The following is a 19,576-nucleotide window of genomic DNA, read 5'->3' on the forward strand; positions in this document are numbered from 1 at the left end:
CTATTATACCATTTTCATGAAAAAAAAAAAAAAAGAAAAAGATGCACTTTTTCTAACATATAATTTCATTTTTTTTTCTTATGTACGCATTTGGCATATGCAGTTGTAGTTGGAGGAGGGTTTATAGCACGAGACATTACTTTTCAAAACACAGCAGGGCCAGCGAAGAAGCAAGCCGTGGCACTAAGAACCGATTCTGACTTCTCCGTCTTTTTCCGTTGTGGAATCTTCGGCTACCAAGACACCCTTTACGTTCACTCAATGCGTCAATTCTTCAGAGAGTGCACGATTTCCGGCACCATCGATTTCATCTTCGGCTATGGAACCGCCGTCTTCCAAAAATGCAACATACTTATCAAAAAAGGGTCAGCGGACCAAAAGAACGCAATCACTGCACACGGCAGAGAAGATCCTAACGAACCAACAGGGTTCTCGTTGCAATTCTGCAACATAATCGCTGACTCTGACCTCGTTCCGTTTGTTAAGACGACGGAATCTTTCTTGGGGAGGCCATGGAAAAAGTATTCAAGAACAGTTTTTATGCAAAATTATATAAGCGACGTTATAAGCCCACTAGGTTGGGCACCATGGAATGGGAGCATTGGGTTGGACACACTGTATTATGCTGAGTATATGAACACTGGTCCCGGTGCGGGTGTAGCTAACAGAGTGAAATGGCCTGGATACCGTGTTTTGAAAACCGCCCGTGAAGCTAGTAATTTTACTGTGGCAAACTTCATTCAAGGGAACTCATGGTTGCCTTCAACTGGTGTCGCATTTTCAGCTGGATTATCTGTTTAATTAAGAACAAGTTATTTAAACTTGCCAATCTTGTATACCATAAAGATGAAGTATTAATTATTATTGCTCTTGTAGTTGTTCTTTACAATAATGGAAAAATATATGGTGCTTACTCTGATGCATATTGAGAATGTGCCGAGATATAGAGAGAAAGAATAAATGTTATGTTTTGCGGGTTCATNATATTTGAGTATAAGTCACCGAAAAAATCTATATTTGAGTATGAACCAAAATTACCTGAAAGGTGGGTCAGAAAATATATTGAAAAAGTGAACTGTTTTGATCACTCTAGGAAATTAGTACTTGGTTATTATTAAACGTGTATGCCACTATTACAAGGTCCATTACCGATGGCCATTTAGATACGTATGTAATATAAATGATTCAAACTTAAATTAAAGAAAGTGGAGTAATAGCCATCAAGTTTTGTGATTTGTAGTTATTAATTAGTTATTATTGATATTTTAATTTTTGAATTGTATAAGATTTCATTTAATGGTATGTGGGATTATTGCTTTTCTTTTACTGGTAAAATACTGGCCAAATTTTAATAAAAGTGCTGAGTCCTTAAATTTTTTTTTAAAAAAAATACATTGAAATTGAAATAGAAACAAAAAGATAAATTGAAATTGAATAGAAAGAGAATCATTCTACTTCTTACTCAATTTCTTGACGTAATAAGAAATGACTCATCAATCTAATTTGTCAATGCCATAATTTAAAAATTGAATCGAAGGGACTTCTCAACTTTCTATCCAATTTCTCGATGCAATAGGAGAGATTTCTCAACCTCAATTGTCCACTCCATAATTTCATCACGAAATTAAAAAGGGATTTTTAAACCTCTAAATCATTCTATATCACTACTACCTTAATTTATGAGGTATTTATAACTTCTTATTAGGTTAAAATATAAAATATCATAAGCCTACAAACATAAGGTCAAATCTAGTAATTAAATAAACAAAATTAAAATAAATCAAAATAAATTAAAACATTTTAAAAATATAAACTAATATCTTTTAAATAACAGATGAACTATTCATATCACAAATATTTGAAACACGTATCATACACACATGATATGTTCTAATAAGATCTAAATTATTTTATTATTCTAATATACTTCTTATACTAATTTGAGATTTAGAATGCCTTTTGTAGATACTTACTCTCCATGTGTTTTTTCTTGCCAAAATATATATCTTTTAAAAATAAAGAGACAAATTTAATTTCATCTAAGACGAGATAAACCTTAAAGCAATTACCATATAAGAACATTTATTATTCAAAAAATCTCACAATTATAATATCATTCCATTATATATAATCCCTATATTTTATGTTCGTGCAAGGATGCGCGGCTCCGTGCTATACGTCGGCTTCCGTTGGTCGATGAAAGAGATTTTGTTCTGCAGCGGAGAAATGCCAAGCTTAAGCATGAATCGGGCGGAGAACCTGCAAAAAGGACTCCAACGATCAAGTTAGTGGAGAGTAGTTACAAAATAAAGTATAAGCGTAGGAAGTGTGTACGAGTGTATTCAAGTGTTGCCCCGATGATCCCATTTGATTTGGTAGCAGCCGTTTTTATAGAGTTGTAGGTTGATTCTATTTGATGGTTTGTTAGAGTGAATTTCGGTTTTAACCGAGATCCTTGGAGTTGTTATCACGTCGTGATGATCTGCTGCTTATGTGACTAACGTGGCCGAGATATAGGGTGGCAGTTCCGAGTTGTAAGGTACGGTACATAGCCCCCAAGCTTGACTTGCTTGGGTATTTGGTTTTTAGCAAGTTGAGCTTTTAGGATGACCTATATCTCGGCTAGTCATGCCAGCCCCCAAGCTCAACGTTGCGTGCGTTTTGGGCGTGAAGCACGAACCGTTGTTTTTGAAAGATGATTAAACGAAACGACTGGCATTAGGAGGGCATTTTCCCATTATTTTAGGAAAACGTGCTGCCATTACTTTACTTAATGCTTGTAACTGAACCGGTTTTGACCCTTGGTTTCTCTGCGGTTTTTGGTTTTGCGTTCCCACTTTGTTAGTGGTTTGTAATAAGCTGTTTGTGTTATTGGTCTTTGGTGATTCTTCGAAAAGTCACTCTTTTCCCTCTGATTTTGAAAGAAAATGTCTTCAAAAGGTTAGATTTTTCGTTTCCTTTATCTTCTATTCTTTCTCCATCTTTTCGTAATTGTGGTTTGTAATGGATAAAGAAAAGTTGAAGGAGAAGCAGAAAGTTGTAGAGGTAAAAAGGGATGACCTTTATCATTGGGTCCATGACGACGTTAAAACTCGTGCTTCCTCGTATTGTAGTTTTGATTCTCTCCAGGAGTTTCGTGCGATGAAGTTGGTGAAGGATGGCTCTAATGTTGCTGTCGAGCTTCTCCCTTGTTCTAGTGACGATAGGGTTTGTGAGCATAGGGGTGATTGGGGGTATTTTTATATGTATACTCCGTGTTTCTCTGAACTATATGTTAGGTTTCCTTTTTCTTCCTTTGAATGCGACGTATTGACTCAACTGAATTGTGCTCCTTCCCAATTACATCCCAACTCCTGGGCATTTCTAAAAGCTTACCAGTGTTTGATGTCCTTTCTAGAATATCCTCCTTCCCTTGGCGTTTTCTTTTCTCTGTTTCAGTCGAAAGGGGTTCGGAGGGGTTTATGGGTTTGTTTAAGCAGTTTTCCTGGTCGTTCTATATTTCTTCTGTACAAGTCGTCTTTTAAAAATTTCAAGTCTCTGTTTGTGAAAGTCCGATCTATAGAAACAGAATACCTTTTTTATCTTGATGACGAGCTGATAGAAAGATATCCCTTGTATTGGTGTTCTGAGCCTATGCAAGTACTTGAGGCGTATAGAAGTGACGAAGAAGACTTGATTATTGACTTTTTGGTGAAAAACTTTGCTTCCGGCGAGTGTCTCTCAATCCCTGAGATGTTAAATTTTGAAAAAGATAATGATAGGGAAGGGTTGCGTACTTATATAGGTAATGTACATGTTTGTCCCTGGTATTAGTTTTCTGTTTCGACACTGATGTCTTTCGCTTGGTTTTGCAGGTGGACGAGTACTGCATCTGAATTCCTCCAGGCTTCAATCTTTTCTTGACAGAAAAAGGGAAAAAGGTGTAACTACTTCTGCTGCTCAGAATGTTGATGAAGGGGGTGCTGCTTTTTCGATTGCGCAACCTGTCTCTTCAAAAAGAAAAAGAGGGGTGGCTGATGATTCATTGGAGGTGCTATCCGAGGATGATAGGGAGGTGGCCGAGGTTTCTACTACTGTTTTTGATCGCCAGCGCAAGTTTCATGGGTTTATTCCTGGGGCAAACGCCCATTCTTTGTGGAGCGACCAATTTCCCTTGGCCGAGCTCTCTGATAGAGCTTCCCAGTTTCCTGGGGATATGATACTTACTCGACGTGTGGGTCTGGAAGCTTTAGGCAAATATGTTCAGGTAAACTTTTGCGTCTGTCCTGTTCCTGTCTGTTTTGCTGGTTTTCTTTGTTTGTTTTAATTGTGGGTTTGATCAGGTTGTCGCTTCTCGTTTGCTGTGCGTCGAGCGTACTACTGAATTGCTTGGAGCTGAAAGGCAGGCTGAGGTTGATAAATTTGCTACTTTGGAATGCTTGGTAAAAGAAAAAGAGAGAGCCATTACTGATATGACAGCGAAAATGAAGGAGAAGGAAAGGTCGGCCTCTGATGTGGCTGCTAAGCTGGAGGAGAAGGGACAAGAAGTTGCTCGCCTTCAGGATCAGATTCGATCTTTTCAACCCGAGATTAGGGACAATGATAAGGCGAAAGGTGAGATGACTACTCGAATTCATGAGCTGGAGGACCAAGGTATTGAGATGTTCACCTCGGGCTTCGATCGGGCTGTCGCTCAAGTGTCATTATTTGATCCTGGATTCGATGTTCGTCAGCTCGATGTGACGAAGATAGTCGTTAATGGGGAGTTGGTTCAGGACGAGGCTAGTGAAGATCATGATGAGAACGTGCCTCCTCCTGTTTGAAAGAAATTTTTATTATTTGCCTTTAGTAAGTAGTTTGGACTTGTATGTTTTTTGAAAGACTTGTTGGTTTTTATTCCGACTTTATCGACTGTTTCTCCGATGTATAGTGTCGGAGTTTGCTTTTGCGAATATTTTATGATTACAGCGTTTTATTGCTGCTTTGTATATCCATGTATGGGGAAATGTATGATTTTATTTAGATAGAATTGTCCCTCATGTTCGAGGTGTGCAGGATGGTCGGCCTCGTTAAAACCTACCCGAGTAAACCCTCCTTAGGGAAAAACCTCGTGGTTAGGAAAAAGAGTACCTAGCCATCCTGTATGTTACAATATCATGATCAACTATAGTAGTATTTGAGTGATGAGATGTTCCATGTGTTCGGCAATGCTGTCCCATTCAATGTTTCTAGACGATAAGCTCCTCTTCCGACCACCTTAGTGATTCGAAAAGGTCCTTCCCATGTCGCTGCTAATTTTCCATGGCCTGGTGGTTTCCGAACATCTTCTATCTGTCTGAGCACTAGGTCTCCCTCCTGGAGGGTCCTTGGTCTCACTCTCTTGTCGTACTGACGTTTCATAGCTAGTTGCATTGATTTTTGCCTTAACTGCGTGAGATTGCGTTCTTCATCGATGATGTCAAGCTCGGCAAGCTGAGCTTGTTCGTTAGAACTGTCGTTGAAGTGCTCGGTCCTCGTTGACCCTTGACTGATTTCCAAAGGGATCACGCATTCTGATTCGTACACTAAGCGGAAAGGACTTTCTTTAGTTGTTGATTGCGGAGTTGTGTTATAACTCCATAGTATCTCTGGTATTAGCTCGGTCCAGCGACCTTTTACCTCGGTCAGTTTTTTCTTTAGGGCCTACAAAATTACTTTGTTAGCCGCCTCTGCGAACCCGTTGGTCTGTGGGTGCTCAACAGAGGAGAATAATGTCTAATATTCATGTTAGTTAAAAATGATGTAATCTTTTTGTCAGTAAATTGCCTACCATTATCAGAGATAATTTCACGTGGCATGCCATATCTACAAATGATAAATTTCCAAATAAACTTTTGTACCTTATCCGAGGTTATTTTTGCAAGTGGTTGCGCTTCTATCCACTTTGTAAAGTAGTCGATGGCTACCAAAAGGAACTTTACCTGGCCTGGCGCTATAGGAAATGGTCCGAGGATGTCCATGCCCCACTTGTGGAATGGCCAAGTTGCATCCGATGTATGTAACGCCTCGGCTGGGTTGTGTATCAGTGGCGAGCATTTTTGACATGATTCGCACTTTTTGACCTTGTCTGTGCAGTCCGACCTTAAGGTCGGCCAATAATATCCCGCACGTAAGATCTTTGTTGTCAAGCTTCTTCTTCCGATATGATGTCCGCAAATGCCCTCGTGGACTTCGTCTATTGTTAATCTGGTGTCTTCCCCTGCAAGACATTTAAGCAGTGGTCGGGAAAAACCACGTTTGTATAGATTATCTCCGATTAGGGTGAATTGGGTTGCTTTCCTTTTAAAAGACCTCGGATCACCATCTGGTACGATTCCCGTCCTCAGGTAGTGTATTATTGGTGTTCGCCAGTCTTCATCCTGTGACAAATTTAAGACATATTGCAAATCTAGGCTAGGTTTTGTTAGTGTGAGATGTACCAAACTTCCTGATTGCTGATCTTCTCTGTGTGTTGCTAATTTAGATAATATGTCTGCTCTAGAGTTTTGTTCCGTGGTATATGTGTTATTTCAAATTTTTGAAAACCCTGTATCATGCCCTTAGCAATATGTAGGTACTTTTCCAAGAGTGTAATTTGATTGACTGTTCGGCATATACACCTTGGTTGTCTTTTAGCAGAATTCCTGCTCCGCATCCGTTGTCATTGGATGCTCCGTCCACATACAGTTCCCATGGTTTTGTTTCTTCTACTTCATTTGTGAATTCTGAGATGAAATCGGCTAGAGCTTGGGCCTTGGGGGATCCTCTGGACTGATATGTGATGTCAAATTCGGAGAGTTCTACCAACCATTTGGTTAGCCTTCCTGCTAGGTCGGGCTTGGCTAGGATCTGCCGGAGTGGTTGATTGGTCCGAACTATAATTCGGTACCCCTGAAAGTAATGCCGAAGTCTTCGAGCTGTGACGATTAGTCCATATGCTAATTTTTCTATCGTCGGGTACCTTGTTTCAGCACCCTGTAGGACTTTACTTATGAAATATACTGGGTGTTGTTCTTTGCTGTCATCTGTTACAAGTACCGAACTGATTATGTTAGTGGAAATTGAAAGAAATAGGTGCAAGGGCTTTCCTTGTTCTGGCTTTCTCAATATGGGCGGTGATCCCAAGGTGTTTTTGAATTTGGTGAAAGCTTCTTCGCATTCTTTCGTCCAGACAAATTCGTTCGACTTCTTTAAGGTGTTAAAGAAGTGGTATGACTTTTCCGCTGCTGCTGGCAAGAACCGAGAAAGAGCTGCCAGCCGACCTGTGAGTTGTTGGACTTCCTTTTTGTTTCTGGGGGATTGCATGTTAATTACGGCTGAACATTTGTCGGGGTTCGCTTCTATCCCTCTGTTTGTCAGCAAGAAGCCGAGGAATTTGCCCCCTTGACTCCGAACGCACATTTTTCTGGATTCAGTCTCATATTGTGTTTTCTGAGCTGTGCAAATACTTCGTCCAGGTCGTGTTTGTGCTGTTCCTCCGAAGTTGATTTCACCACCATGTCATCCACATATATTTCAATGTTTCGGCCAATCTGATCTTTGAAGACTTTGTCCATAAGCCGCTGATATGTTGCTCCCGCGTTCTTTAGCCCAAAGGGCATGACCTTGTAGCAAAAATTTCCTTGGTCTGTGATAAATGCTGTTTTTTCTTCGTCTCTCGGGTGCATGAGAATTTGGTTATAGCCGGAATAGGCATCCATGAAACTGAGCACTGGAAATCCCGAGGTGTCGTCTACCAATCTGTCTATGTTGGGGAGGGGGTAACCATCCTTAGGGCATGCTTTGTTTAAATCGGTGAAGTCCACGCACATACGCCACTTTCCCGAGCTTTTTCGTACCATTACGACGCTGGCTAGCCATGCTGAGAATCAAAGTTCCCGGATAAACCTTGCCTCTAAGAGCTTTTTGGTTTCTGCTTCTGCTGCTTTTCTCCTTTCGTCTCCCAAGTTTCTTTTCTTTTGTCGTATAGGTCGGACATTGGGATTGACAGCCAGCTTGTGGCAAATGAAGTTAGGGTTGATACCAGGCATGTCTGCTGGCGTCAATGCAAACAGGTCGGTGTTGTTTCGTAATATCGTGATAAGGTCGGCCTTCTGTCCTGCAATGAATGCCGATCCTATGTTAGTAAATTTCTCATCATGACCTATTTTTACCTGTTCAAGGTCGTCTGTTGGTGTCGGACGACTATTGTCATTTCTGGGATCTAGCTCGGCCAGCGTTGGTATGTGCTCCGAGTTATAGACAGTGTGAATCCGAGGTGTTTCCTCCTTCTTTACTGTTTTGAGGCTTGCGTTGTAGCATTGTTTTGCCTCCTTGTGGTCGGCATAAACCGTCCCCACCGTGTTATCCTGCAAGGGAAATTTCACACAAAGATGAACAGTTGAAACAATGGCACCAAAAGTATTTAATGATGGACGTCCTAGAATGATGTTATAGGGGCTAGGGTAATCGACCACTAGAAATTGGATATCTAGTGTTTTGGTATGTGGAGGTTCTCCAATTGTTGTTCTCAGCCAAATGTACCCGGATACCGATACCTTTTCCCCAAAGAACCCTACCAATTCTCCGGGCGACAGTTGTAGTGCGTTGTCGCTGAAATGCATCTTTTTGAAGGTGGAGTAGAATAAGATGTCGGCGCTACTTCCTGGGTCAAGCAAGACCTTTTTTACTGTTAGTTCTCCCATGTGAATCGAGATGACAACTGGGTCATCAAGGTTCGGATAGGTTGTCTTAAGGTCGGCCGTGCTGAAGTCGATGCGTGAGGTCGGACTTGATGCTTGTCGTTCCAGGCGAGATCCTTCCATTGTCATCATTGCTTGGTAACTTCTTTTCCTTGCCGAGGTGGTGGTCCCACCTCCGGCGAAGCCTCCTGAGATGTAGTTAATGATCCCCTTGGATGGGGGTGTTTCGACATGTTTATGTCTGCTATCCCTTTCTGCTTCTCTTTCTGTATCTCGCTGCTTTCTTGATGAGATATATTTGTCTAAGAGCCCTTGCCTGGCTAATCTCTCCAGTAGGTCTTTTGCCACGATGCAGTCGTCTGTGGTATGGCCGAACTTTTGGTGAAAAGCACAGTGTTTGCTTTTATCCACGTACTTCTGATCTTGGTATGATTCTGCTCGGACTGGTGGTTTGATCAATTTGTTATGCAGGATCTCTTTGATTATATCCTCCCTTTTTGTGTTGAATTTTGTGTACGTGTCAAATTTCGGCGCTAGTTTGAATGGTTTTCTAGAGTCTTTGCTTATAGGCCGATGAGGCCTCTCTTCTTCCTTCTTCATCGGCTTTTCGCTCCTCCGTGCCTCCCTGAGTTCTTCGATTTCGATCTGGCCCTGGGCTTTTTCTCGGAATTCCTCTAGTGTCTTTGGTTTTGCCACTGCGATTGCTTCCTGGAATTTCCCGGGGCGAAGGCCGCTCTTGATGGCATGTAATTGCACTTCAGGGTTAAGGTCGGGGATCTGCATTGCTGCTTCTGTGAACCGCATCATGTATTCCTTCAAACTTTCGTGTTGTCCTTGTTTGATCGTGCTGAGGTAGTCTGAGTCCCGCACATAAATTTTAGAAGCTGCAAAATGATTAATAAATAATTTGGCAAATTCATCGAAGCTTGTTATTGAACCTGCAGGGAGGTTAGAAAACCATAATAGGGCGGCCCCGTCTAAGAAAGTAGGAAAAGACCGGCACAAGATGGGATCGGAGTCGCTATTAAGAAACATCATTGATTCAAATTTCGTGACATGGATTTTAGGATCTCCGATCCCCTTGTACGGCGTTAGGGTCATTGGAAGTGTAAAGCTTTTGGGCATTTTAAAACTCATTATTTCTTCTGAAAAAGGATTCGTTCGTCATCGTGCCGTTTTGGGGATAGTTTCCCCTGTCTTCACGTTGGATTCTGACTGACGTTCTTCATGTTGATCTGTGTGTATTTTCTTATTGGCCTTCTGTTCGTCGTTTTTCTGCATCTCCGCCAATTGCTCGGCCATCCGCTGGTTTTCCGCAAGCAGGGCGGCGTTCGCAGCTAGGAGGTCGGCATTGCTCGGATTGGTAGTAGGCGTCATTGAGTGGTCCGTCATGGCTTGGTCCCTGAAGAAAAAGTAGAAAGCAGGGTATTACGTCGTTAGCCTCAGAAACTTAAAGAGCGAGGTGGGGTAGGGGCCCCACGGTGGGCGCCAAAATGTTCGTGCAAGGATGCGCGGCTCCATGCTATACGTCGGCTTCCGTTGGTCGATGAAAGAGATTTTGTTCTGCAGCGGAGAAACGCCAAGCTTGAGCACGAACCGGGCGGAGAACCTGCAAAAAGGACTCCAACGATCAAGTTAGTGGAGAGTAGTTACAAAATAGAGTATAAGCGTAGGAAGTGTGTACGAGTGTATTCAAGTGTTGCCCCGATGATCCCATTTGATTTGGTAGCAGCCGTTTTTATAGAGTTGTAGGTTGATTCTATTTGATGGTTTGTTAGAGTGAATTTCGGTTTTAACCGAGATCCTTGGAGTTGTTATCACGTCGTGATGATCTGCTGCTTATGTGACTGACGTGGCCGAGATATAGGGTGGCAATTCCGAGTTGTAAGGTACGGTACATTTTATATTCACAAAATATAAGTGAAAGCCGTGAGATTTAAATTGAAAGCTGTATGGATAAAACTCTACTATCTTCTTGAAAATAAAAGCCGAAGGTAAAACAATGGCCAAGCTAAGCTAAACAACAATATAACATAATTAAGTTAATTTGGTGGGACAAGATGTGTGTCCCTTAACGCTTGCTACACTGAAATAAGTGCCAAATATTTCAACGCAACGTGACTTGCCAACTTGGATTCATGTATGTCCTTTTTCATTAAGAGTTTGATCACGGAATATTTATGTTGACAAGAATTTTTGGATATAATATGATTAAATATGTATCAAAAATACAAGGATTATAGCTCAATTTGGTAGAATATTTTGTTTATACGCGCGACAATGTTTTCTTTTAAAGAAATTTATCATGTAATTAAAAGAGTTGATTTTTTTGAAAAATCGATGTCTTATTCCATTTTAGAGAACAAAACAAAAAAATAATAGTCTGAAAAAAGGTTAAGACGGCCAATAAAATTCATCATTGATTTAAAATATTGATAAGGTGAATACAAGAAAAACGTGAACCAAATTATGGATTTTACTAATGATTATATGCATACACTCGTTTTTTTTTCTCTAATGAACGTCATATATATAAGTCATAATTTTGTTTCATTCTTTATATATATATGACCCGCATCTTTGTTCCTGTTAGATAATTCACATGCATACACATTTCAATCTCAATTACTAAATACTAATACATAGTTAAGAAAATTTGAATACAGTTGTCAAAGCATAACTAGTAATTAATAAGCAAGGTAAGGGAAGTTGGATGCCTCACGAAAACAAAAATTTGGATCATAGTAATTAATTAATATACCCTTCTGATTATGATTATATTTTTGCAGCAGAAATATCACGCTAGCTATGGCTAATTTAGTATAGTATTATACTGTTGGCCGTGTCTGAATATGAATGAATTGGAGTTAGAAGTCACTTCACTTCAATTGCATGAAAATTGCATGGTGCTAATAAAGGAAATATTCTCCAGGAATTGTGACCTTGAAAGTAATGGTGGTTTTGTCAACGGTGGGTTCTTATAATATGATGGCAATGCTAGAATTTGATAAGGGAGTTGAATTAAGTTAGTTTCAAAAATTAAATCCTTTAAGTAATTTTTGTAGAAGTTGAGGTTATAAAAATATTTGGTAACCAAAGAAAATCAGCCAAAAACAGCCTGAACTTGTTTTATTTAGCATTCATTAATTGTCGTGACAATTAATGAATGCTAAATAAGGCAAGTTTTGGCTATTTTTTTTTGTCTCCCTAGCATTACCCAGGTTATATATTTGTGTTTTGTCTCTAAAACTAGAATAGAATAGAATAAAGAAAAAGAGAATTACATAAGTATATATTTTGGTTCGATTTTTATGTGTAAAGAAACTTACATTCAATTTCCACTACAATTATGGTGGACTTTAAACTATAATCAAATTCATTACATGCATCAATATAATTGAATTACAACCTAATTCATCTAGTATCAACTACTAAATTTTTAAAAGAAATTTAGTAACTACCAAGTATTATCCATACTTAATAAAAGAAAATCCAACTTGATTCAACAACTACCAAGTCATATCCCAATTTGCATTGACAATCGAACTAATCCTAGTTCAATCAAACTAAATACACAGAAAATTAATATGATTTTTTCAAATTTTTTTTTTGTCATTTTCACTCATGACTTTTTTTCTTTTTCATCTCATCATAATTTGTCTTTCTTTTTATTTACACAAAGATAATCACCAGAAAAATTATAACAATAAAATCTTAAATGAAACTAAAAAAAAAAATAAATAAATAATTCTGCAACATATATGAGATGATGCTCTCAATTTTCACTCTCTTTCTCTCACCTCAATTTTTAGTTGATTACATCCTTATGTATGGGATAATGCTTCCAAAACTTAAGCTAGTGGAGAGAATCAACTCTTGAACATTAAGCCAGCTGGGTTCTTCTTCTTCTTCTTCTGAAAAATCAAAGCAAAAAATTAGAGTAGAACGTTACAATGATGCTGAAGAAAAGGGTAGCAACAGTAGAGTCAAAGTCATGATGCATTCAAAGTGTTTTTGCGAAATCAACACTCTTAATATTAAGTTTTGGCTCCAAATTTAATTTCTAGTCTTTGATTTGCAGTACAAAAAAGTAACCTCTATTTTTTTCGTTTTTTTCTGAATGATAGTGGTTGAAATAGTGTAGCTTCAACAAGTCATTCTACTTGCACAAAAATAATAACATGGCTGTTGCTCTTTGTTTTTAAGTCACTTCAGATTTTGATTTGATTTTAACTTTACCATTTTTGGGTAAAGTTTTAGCAGCACCACCAAAAAGTTTTTCAAAGCTTTGTCCCTATGCTAAACCAATGTACTGGACTTAGATGTTGATATTTGTTTGCATTGATAGTCATATGCCAACCTCAATCCTTTTTTCCAACTGAAATCACTTTAGGCAAAGTGCAGCATATGTGATTCTTTGCTAGTGACTTTGTTGGATCAAGTTTGAAGCTTCGTATTCCAATTTCATGTCCAAAGATCAGCCCAATATAGCTTAGCCTATTTTTGTTGATTTCAACTCTCATGTGGACCTACAAAAAAAAAATGCACATCAAACCAATTTTTAAACTTTTAACCCAACAAAATACATATATGTCATTACTAAAAATTAAGTTATTGTTTCCTAAACTCAACATAATCATTGTCAAGTCATTGTACTACTACTTTTTTGTTTTGCCTATAATATTTAATTTTATTGCTCTTTATTCCGTTTTCATGTTCTCCAAACTCTGTTTTAATAGGATAGTAGTTAACTAATTAAGTATATGATTGAGTTAATTAATATACAAGAGACGGATATACGTGCAGACCAAAAAAGGAAAATTTAGAAGGGAGAAATAATTAAATTAATAGAGTTTGTATGTGAAGAAAAATTTAGGCAAGCCTAGTGAATGTTGTAACAAACATTTGATACTCAGAACATGTATACATTATTGTCACATATCAACCATCATCTTGGAAAAGCATTTGTCATATAGCTAGAAAACAAAAATATTTGCATGTGTTTTATTGAAATTAAAGCCATTAGCTCTGTGGATGGCAACTGTGAATTTTTTTGTAGTTTGAATATCTGCATTCACTTTTTAATGTCAATCAAACAAACACAATGTTTGGAGTGATCTTATACTGATAGGCCATTATTTAAAGAGGCATTGGTAATTACAAGAAAAAACGTGGTGATTAAAACGAAAATATTTGGTAATCAAATAAAATTAGTCAAAAATAGTTATAACTTGTCTTATTTAATATTTATTAATTGTTGCAACAATTAATGAATGTTAAATAAGATAAATTCTGACTATTTTTTTTTTGTCTTTCTACTATTTTTGCAGTAAAAATTACGTTGGAGGTTAATAGCATAGTTAGAGCGAAGGTAGGAAGGTCATGCATTGTTGGTGCAAGGAGTTGAATATAATAAATTGCCAATTAGCTTTGTCATTCTCTCCTTGTGTAACGAGTTGCAGTATATATATGCATGTTATAAGAATGAGAGAGATATGAAGATGGAAAAAGAGAAAGAGAGAGTGTGTGTGACTGGAGCTTCAGGCTTTCTAGCTTCTTGGCTTATCAAGCGGCTTCTTTTGTGTGGTTATCATGTCATTGGAACTGTGAGAGATTTACGTAAGCGGAAGAAATATGAACACTTATGGAGTCTAGAAGGTGCAAGAGAGAGACTACACCTTGTCCAAGCTGATCTAATGGAAGAAGGAAGCTTCGACAATGCCATCTTCGGATGCAAAGGTGTCTTCCACATAGCCTCTCCTGTCCTCAAGCCTTCGTCAAATGTCAAGGTTTATCGTTGTATTCATAGACACTAAAGCTCATGTGAATAGGAATTTTAAATTAAAACATTCTAAAGTTAGACAAAGTCTAGAAGATCATCATTTTTATTAAAATTTGGTCAATATTTAATCAGTACAAGAAAAATGAATAATTCTATACCATTAAATAAAATTTTAAACTATTAAAAATATCAATAATAATTAATTAATGATTATAAATCACAAAACTTCTCTAATACTCCTCTTAAAGTTATATTGTAACAGGCGGAGATGTTGGAGCCGGCTCTCCAAGGTACTCTAAACGTGCTGCGTTCGTGTAAGAAGAATCCGGAGCTGCGTCGAGTGGTATTAACCTCATCTTCTTCAACTCTTAGGGTCCGAGACGATCTTGATCCAAAAGTACCTCTAGACGAGTCTTCATGGAGCTCCTTGGAGCTCTGCAAAAAACTGCAGGCATGGTACGTGATGTCCAAGACAATGGCGGAGAGAGCGGCATGGGACTACTGCAGAGAGAATGGGATCGATTTAGTGACCATTCTACCCTCGTTCGTCATTGGACCAAGCTTGCCGCCAGATCTGTGTTCTACGGCATCTGATGTGCTAGGGTTGCTCAAAGGTGAAACCGAGAGATTTCAATGGCATGGAAGGATGGGATACGTTCACATTGATGACGTGGCGCTCTGCCATATCCTTGTGTATGAGAATGAAGACTCCCATGGCAGATACCTTTGCAGCTCTGTTGTGATGGATAATGATGATTTGGTTGCTTTGCTTGCAACTCGTTATCCTACTCTCCCTATTCCTAAATGGTTCGTAGCTAATTATGTTTATTAAGTTTAATTTGGGTTTAAAGTGAATTATTAAACAGCATTAGTTGGATTTTCAGGTTCCAGAAACTAGATCGGCCGCATTACGATCTGAACACATCAAGGCTGAGGAGTCTGGGATTCAAGTTTAAGTCAATAGAAGAAATGTTTGATGACTGCATTGCATCGTTTGTTCAGCAAGGCCATCTCACACTTCAACCTGCAGCTCCAATTTAATCATCAACCTTGGATCTATACATTGTTGCTTCAGAATGATTATTGTTGTAATCTAACACCAAGTTATCCATCACTTAATAAAGTAGTTGTCAAGTTCATGGGACTGATTTTCATGGATGAATTATATAACATCAATCATCAGTGTAATTGCATATGAATTATTTTTTTATTTATAACCACCTTTCTGGCCAAGAAATCAAAGTTGTTGTACTTGTTACTTGTTAGGTTAGGCCTTATAAACAGTGGATAGAAATAATCCAAAAGAAGAAAAAGAGGAAGGTTGCGTGGTAAAATAAGATGAGTCACATGTCTAGAAAACTAGTAGAATAGAGGCTGCTTCTTGTTGACTCAAAACAAAAAGAAAGAATTTATATATACACGTTCCGAAGTCTGAATTCTTAAAGCCAGGGGTTACATATACATATACTAGTAACTAGCTTGCTACTTCAGAAACGAATATGAATCAAAGGCTTCTCAGATTGTGCCCTGACATGGTTCTTGATGAGAATAAGAAATTCGAGACACCGGTTCACGAAGCTTGCAGGGAAGAGAATATCAAGATCTTGAAAAGTGTCCTACTATTCATGTGCCAGAAAAGTGTAAATAACTGTGTAAATTAATGAAAAGATCTTGAATAGTGTTTAAATTAATTTTTTTAATTTTTATTTTAAAATTTAAAAATTTAAGATAATAAAATTTTTTTTCAATAATAGACTTATTTTTCAATTAGTTGACTAAAATTGACTTTATCCCTAGTTAGTTTTTAGGAGAACCATTTATTTAATTAAGAAATATTAGGAGGCCAGTAATTTTTTTGTTTTGTAACTATCAATTGATCATTAATAATATTTTTGATAGTGTGAAATTACATCCAATAGTATAAAATCACTCGCACCAAATTTTTTAAAAAATGTTGGCCCTGTACTTTTTCTATTTAATTTCCTACTGCTAATAAGTTGCTGTTGCCTTTTATTTCATTTGATAGTTCATAGTAGCATTATTCATGCCATCATGTCTTCCTTTATCTTCTTTATGACTTGAATACTTTTACATGTCCTTCCAACATCACTTTACTGGCTGATGAAAGTTTAAATTTATATACTTTAAACACTTTAGAAAGTTGTATGTATTCCACTAGCACTTTGATTTTTTTTTTTTTTAAATAATTTTGGACCTGCGTATGTCTTATTTCGCTCCGTTCAAATAATGCAAATGTTTAACCAAAAAAAAAAATAATGCAAATGGTGAGACTGACATAGTGATTAGTGAGATATATATTCCATATTAATCAAGATTTTCTTTTCTCTGGCTATCTGATGATAATTTATCAGGGACTAAAAGTAACACATCCACCAAAAAACAAGAACACTGATATAGTAGTGATGTGATATTAATAACTGAATTATTGAAGTAATCCAATGAACCTTCTAATAACGTGCTTATTATCTCTTGTTGGACCTTTAATCAACAGGAGAAGACGGTAGACACAAAGTCATGACATACAACACTTTCATTAATGAATATGCTAAAAATAACTATTAAAAAAAAACTAAATGAAACTTTTTGCTGAAAACAAGTAATCTTTAAATAGAGATTAAAATAACTTAACTTTTCAAGTTTTTTATACATTGAATACGTTAAAGAATTTATTTTTTTTAGCATATTTGCTTTTTTTTTTTAACAAATATATATAGTATTCATTAGTAAATATATAGAATAACTTTTTATTTAAGGTAATTGAAAGTCTGTAACAAACATACCGTCCAAAAAAAGTCGCTAATCAATAAACACGTATGATTGAATCCTCAGGTGGGGCATGCATGCATGGGTCAATGTATGCCCTAACAATTGAAACGGTCTTTAGAAAAGCACAATAAAATAAAGCAATAATCCACACTACCTTTGGGGTAACTTGAATGATCAATGTCCAGTTTTGAAGAGTAAGTGTTCAGTAGGAAACTTATTACTACAACAAATTTGAAGTTAAAATATATGTTATTTTGCTGCTATTTTGGTCGCAGAAATCGAATGGCTCCCAGAATAATATCAAAACCTGAAGTTGGTTTTACTTTTCCTACAGTCATGTTCTTCTTGTGTGTCCACTCCAGTTTCCCTCCAACTGGTCCAATTGGCGTGGCGTAGAGTGCACTCAGACTCTCTTCAATGTCCCTCACTGGCACAATCCCTTCGAATCTCAACAACTCCCTCACCCAACTCATCCATCTTTTTCTAGGCAACAACTCTCTCTCGCCGGCCTCTCCACGCTCACAAAGATTCAACTTCACCTCCATCCCTCAGGGACACTAAGTAACAACATCAACCTCCAACCGTGGAATTTCCCTCCAAGCTTGGACTTTCTTTACCTCTTTAACAACAAGCTCACTGGTCCCCTGCCTGATTTTTCCAATTGCACCAACTTGGGTTTTCTGAAGCTTCAAGATAACTTGTTAACTGGTTTAGTTCCACCTTCCTTGATGAATTTCTCCCGTTATCTTTCTGTCCATTTTCAGTGATTACAGAAAAGGTTACTGCCAACACCAGCAATAATGGGTTCTGTTTAGACCATGTAGGAACTTGTGACAAGCGGGTCACCACTTTGCTTCAAATTGCTGCGGGTTTTCGGTATCCTCCCTTGTTGGTGAGATCTTGACGAGGAAACAATCCCTGTCATCAAAACTGGAGTTTCATTGTGTGCATCGAGAACAAGATCAGAACCCTGAATTTGACCAAACAGAATTTGACGGAGACCATCTCTCCTGCATTTACAAACTTAACTGAGAAAACTTAACAGGTCTATCTCAACTTAAGGTTCTTGATGTCTCCAATAACAATTTATCAGGGAACATACCCTATTTCTCACCTAATTTCACTCTCAATACTAAGGGTAATGTTCTCCTCATCAATGCTTCTCAGCCAACTACAATAGCTCCATCTAAAGCTTCATTCTCACTTTCCTTCATTGCAGGTATGGACACTCATTATTGCTATATACAATTATATTATGAGTTCAGTTATAAAATTAATAATTTTTTTCACACGTGAAACAAGTAGTAGAGAGGATCTGTATGTAAGTGGTTTAGTTAAATGAGTGGTTCAATGATATAGAATGCTATATATATATATATACTCATTATTTACTACTGGTCTATGTACCTTTAGCTCTATTTAAGTGGGACATGACTGAGATTTTTTCTCATTCTTTTAGGTATACAAAAAGATTTCAGGATTTTTAAATTATTTAAAAAATAGACAAATATTATATAAATAATAATGAATTAATATGCATAGATGAAATTAAATGCACGAGGCACTATCCAAATTAGATTTCATCATGGTAACTCAGTTAAAGAATTTTTGTTGGTCCATGTTTCTTAAGAATTTTTCTTAAAGGATTATATTCAAATTATTATTGTTTATAGTTGATCTCCACTTCCTTAATTGCATATATACGTACAGGCTTATCAGCAGCCAGTGTTGGAATTTTGGTAACATGTGCTTTGGTTATTTACAAAGAGCAATGCTAAGTTTTGTAATTTGTAACTATCAATTAGTTATTATTAGTGTTTTTAATAGTGTAAAATTTCATCTAATGGTGTGAAATTACTCATTTTTTTTTATTAATTGAGTGCTCACCAAATTTTAATAAAAGTGCTAGCTCCTAGACTTTCTCATTTACAAAAGCAAGAGGTTACGAAAAATTCCATTCAAGAAAACAATTGTTGATCACAATGTTGAGAATTTGATACAAAGTAATGGGTTTATGGTGCAAAAACGATATAATTGCTCACACGTTAAAAAGATGACCAAAAGAGGATTTAGTGTTGTATATAAAGGAAGTTTAAGTGATGGTCGTCCAGTAACAGTGAAGATATTGAAGGAATCCAAAAATAATGAAGAAGAATTTATAAATGAAGTTGCAAGTATTAATAGAACATTTCATGTGAATATTGTTCCATTTTTAGGATTTTGTTACGAGACAAATAAAGGCTCAAGAATTTTATTATAGAATTAGGGTGAGTGTTTTAGTTGGAAATGGGTGTAGTGAGTGTATTTACAGTTTGGTGGACGTGTCAGA

General features: G+C 37.3%; 3 protein-coding genes and 1 long non-coding RNA gene across 4 annotated transcripts in view; 2 read left to right on the plus strand and 2 right to left on the minus strand.

The window, feature by feature from the left end:
• LOC107639689 (pectinesterase/pectinesterase inhibitor PPE8B-like) overlaps positions 1–981 on the plus strand; it is a 3,335-nt gene extending 2,354 nt beyond the window's left edge. The window contains exon 3 of the mRNA XM_016343251.2: positions 104–981. Within this exon, the coding sequence (XP_016198737.1) occupies positions 104–801 (698 nt within the window). The 3' untranslated portion in view covers positions 802–981. The remainder of the gene's footprint in view (positions 1–103) is intronic.
• LOC107636921 lies at positions 7,866–9,716 on the minus strand. The gene has a single exon (XM_016340392.1). It carries the CDS (start codon positions 9,714–9,716, stop codon positions 7,866–7,868), a length of 1,851 nt encoding a protein of 616 aa, XP_016195878.1.
• LOC110270736 lies at positions 12,374–13,013 on the minus strand. Its single transcript, XR_002360372.1, has 2 exons — positions 12,774–13,013; positions 12,374–12,592 (listed from the first exon to the last, which is right to left on the minus strand). It is a non-coding gene; the product is annotated as an uncharacterized LOC110270736 (long non-coding RNA).
• LOC107636920 (tetraketide alpha-pyrone reductase 1-like) lies at positions 14,155–15,668 on the plus strand. Its single transcript, XM_016340390.2, has 3 exons — positions 14,155–14,467; positions 14,723–15,267; positions 15,345–15,668. Exons 1-3 carry the CDS (start codon positions 14,174–14,176, stop codon positions 15,499–15,501), a joined length of 996 nt encoding a protein of 331 aa, XP_016195876.2. The 5' UTR covers positions 14,155–14,173; the 3' UTR covers positions 15,502–15,668.

Source organism: Arachis ipaensis, chromosome B04, assembly GCF_000816755.2.
Source record: "Arachis ipaensis cultivar K30076 chromosome B04, Araip1.1, whole genome shotgun sequence".
NCBI classification, from domain to species: Eukaryota; Viridiplantae; Streptophyta; class Magnoliopsida; order Fabales; family Fabaceae; genus Arachis; species Arachis ipaensis.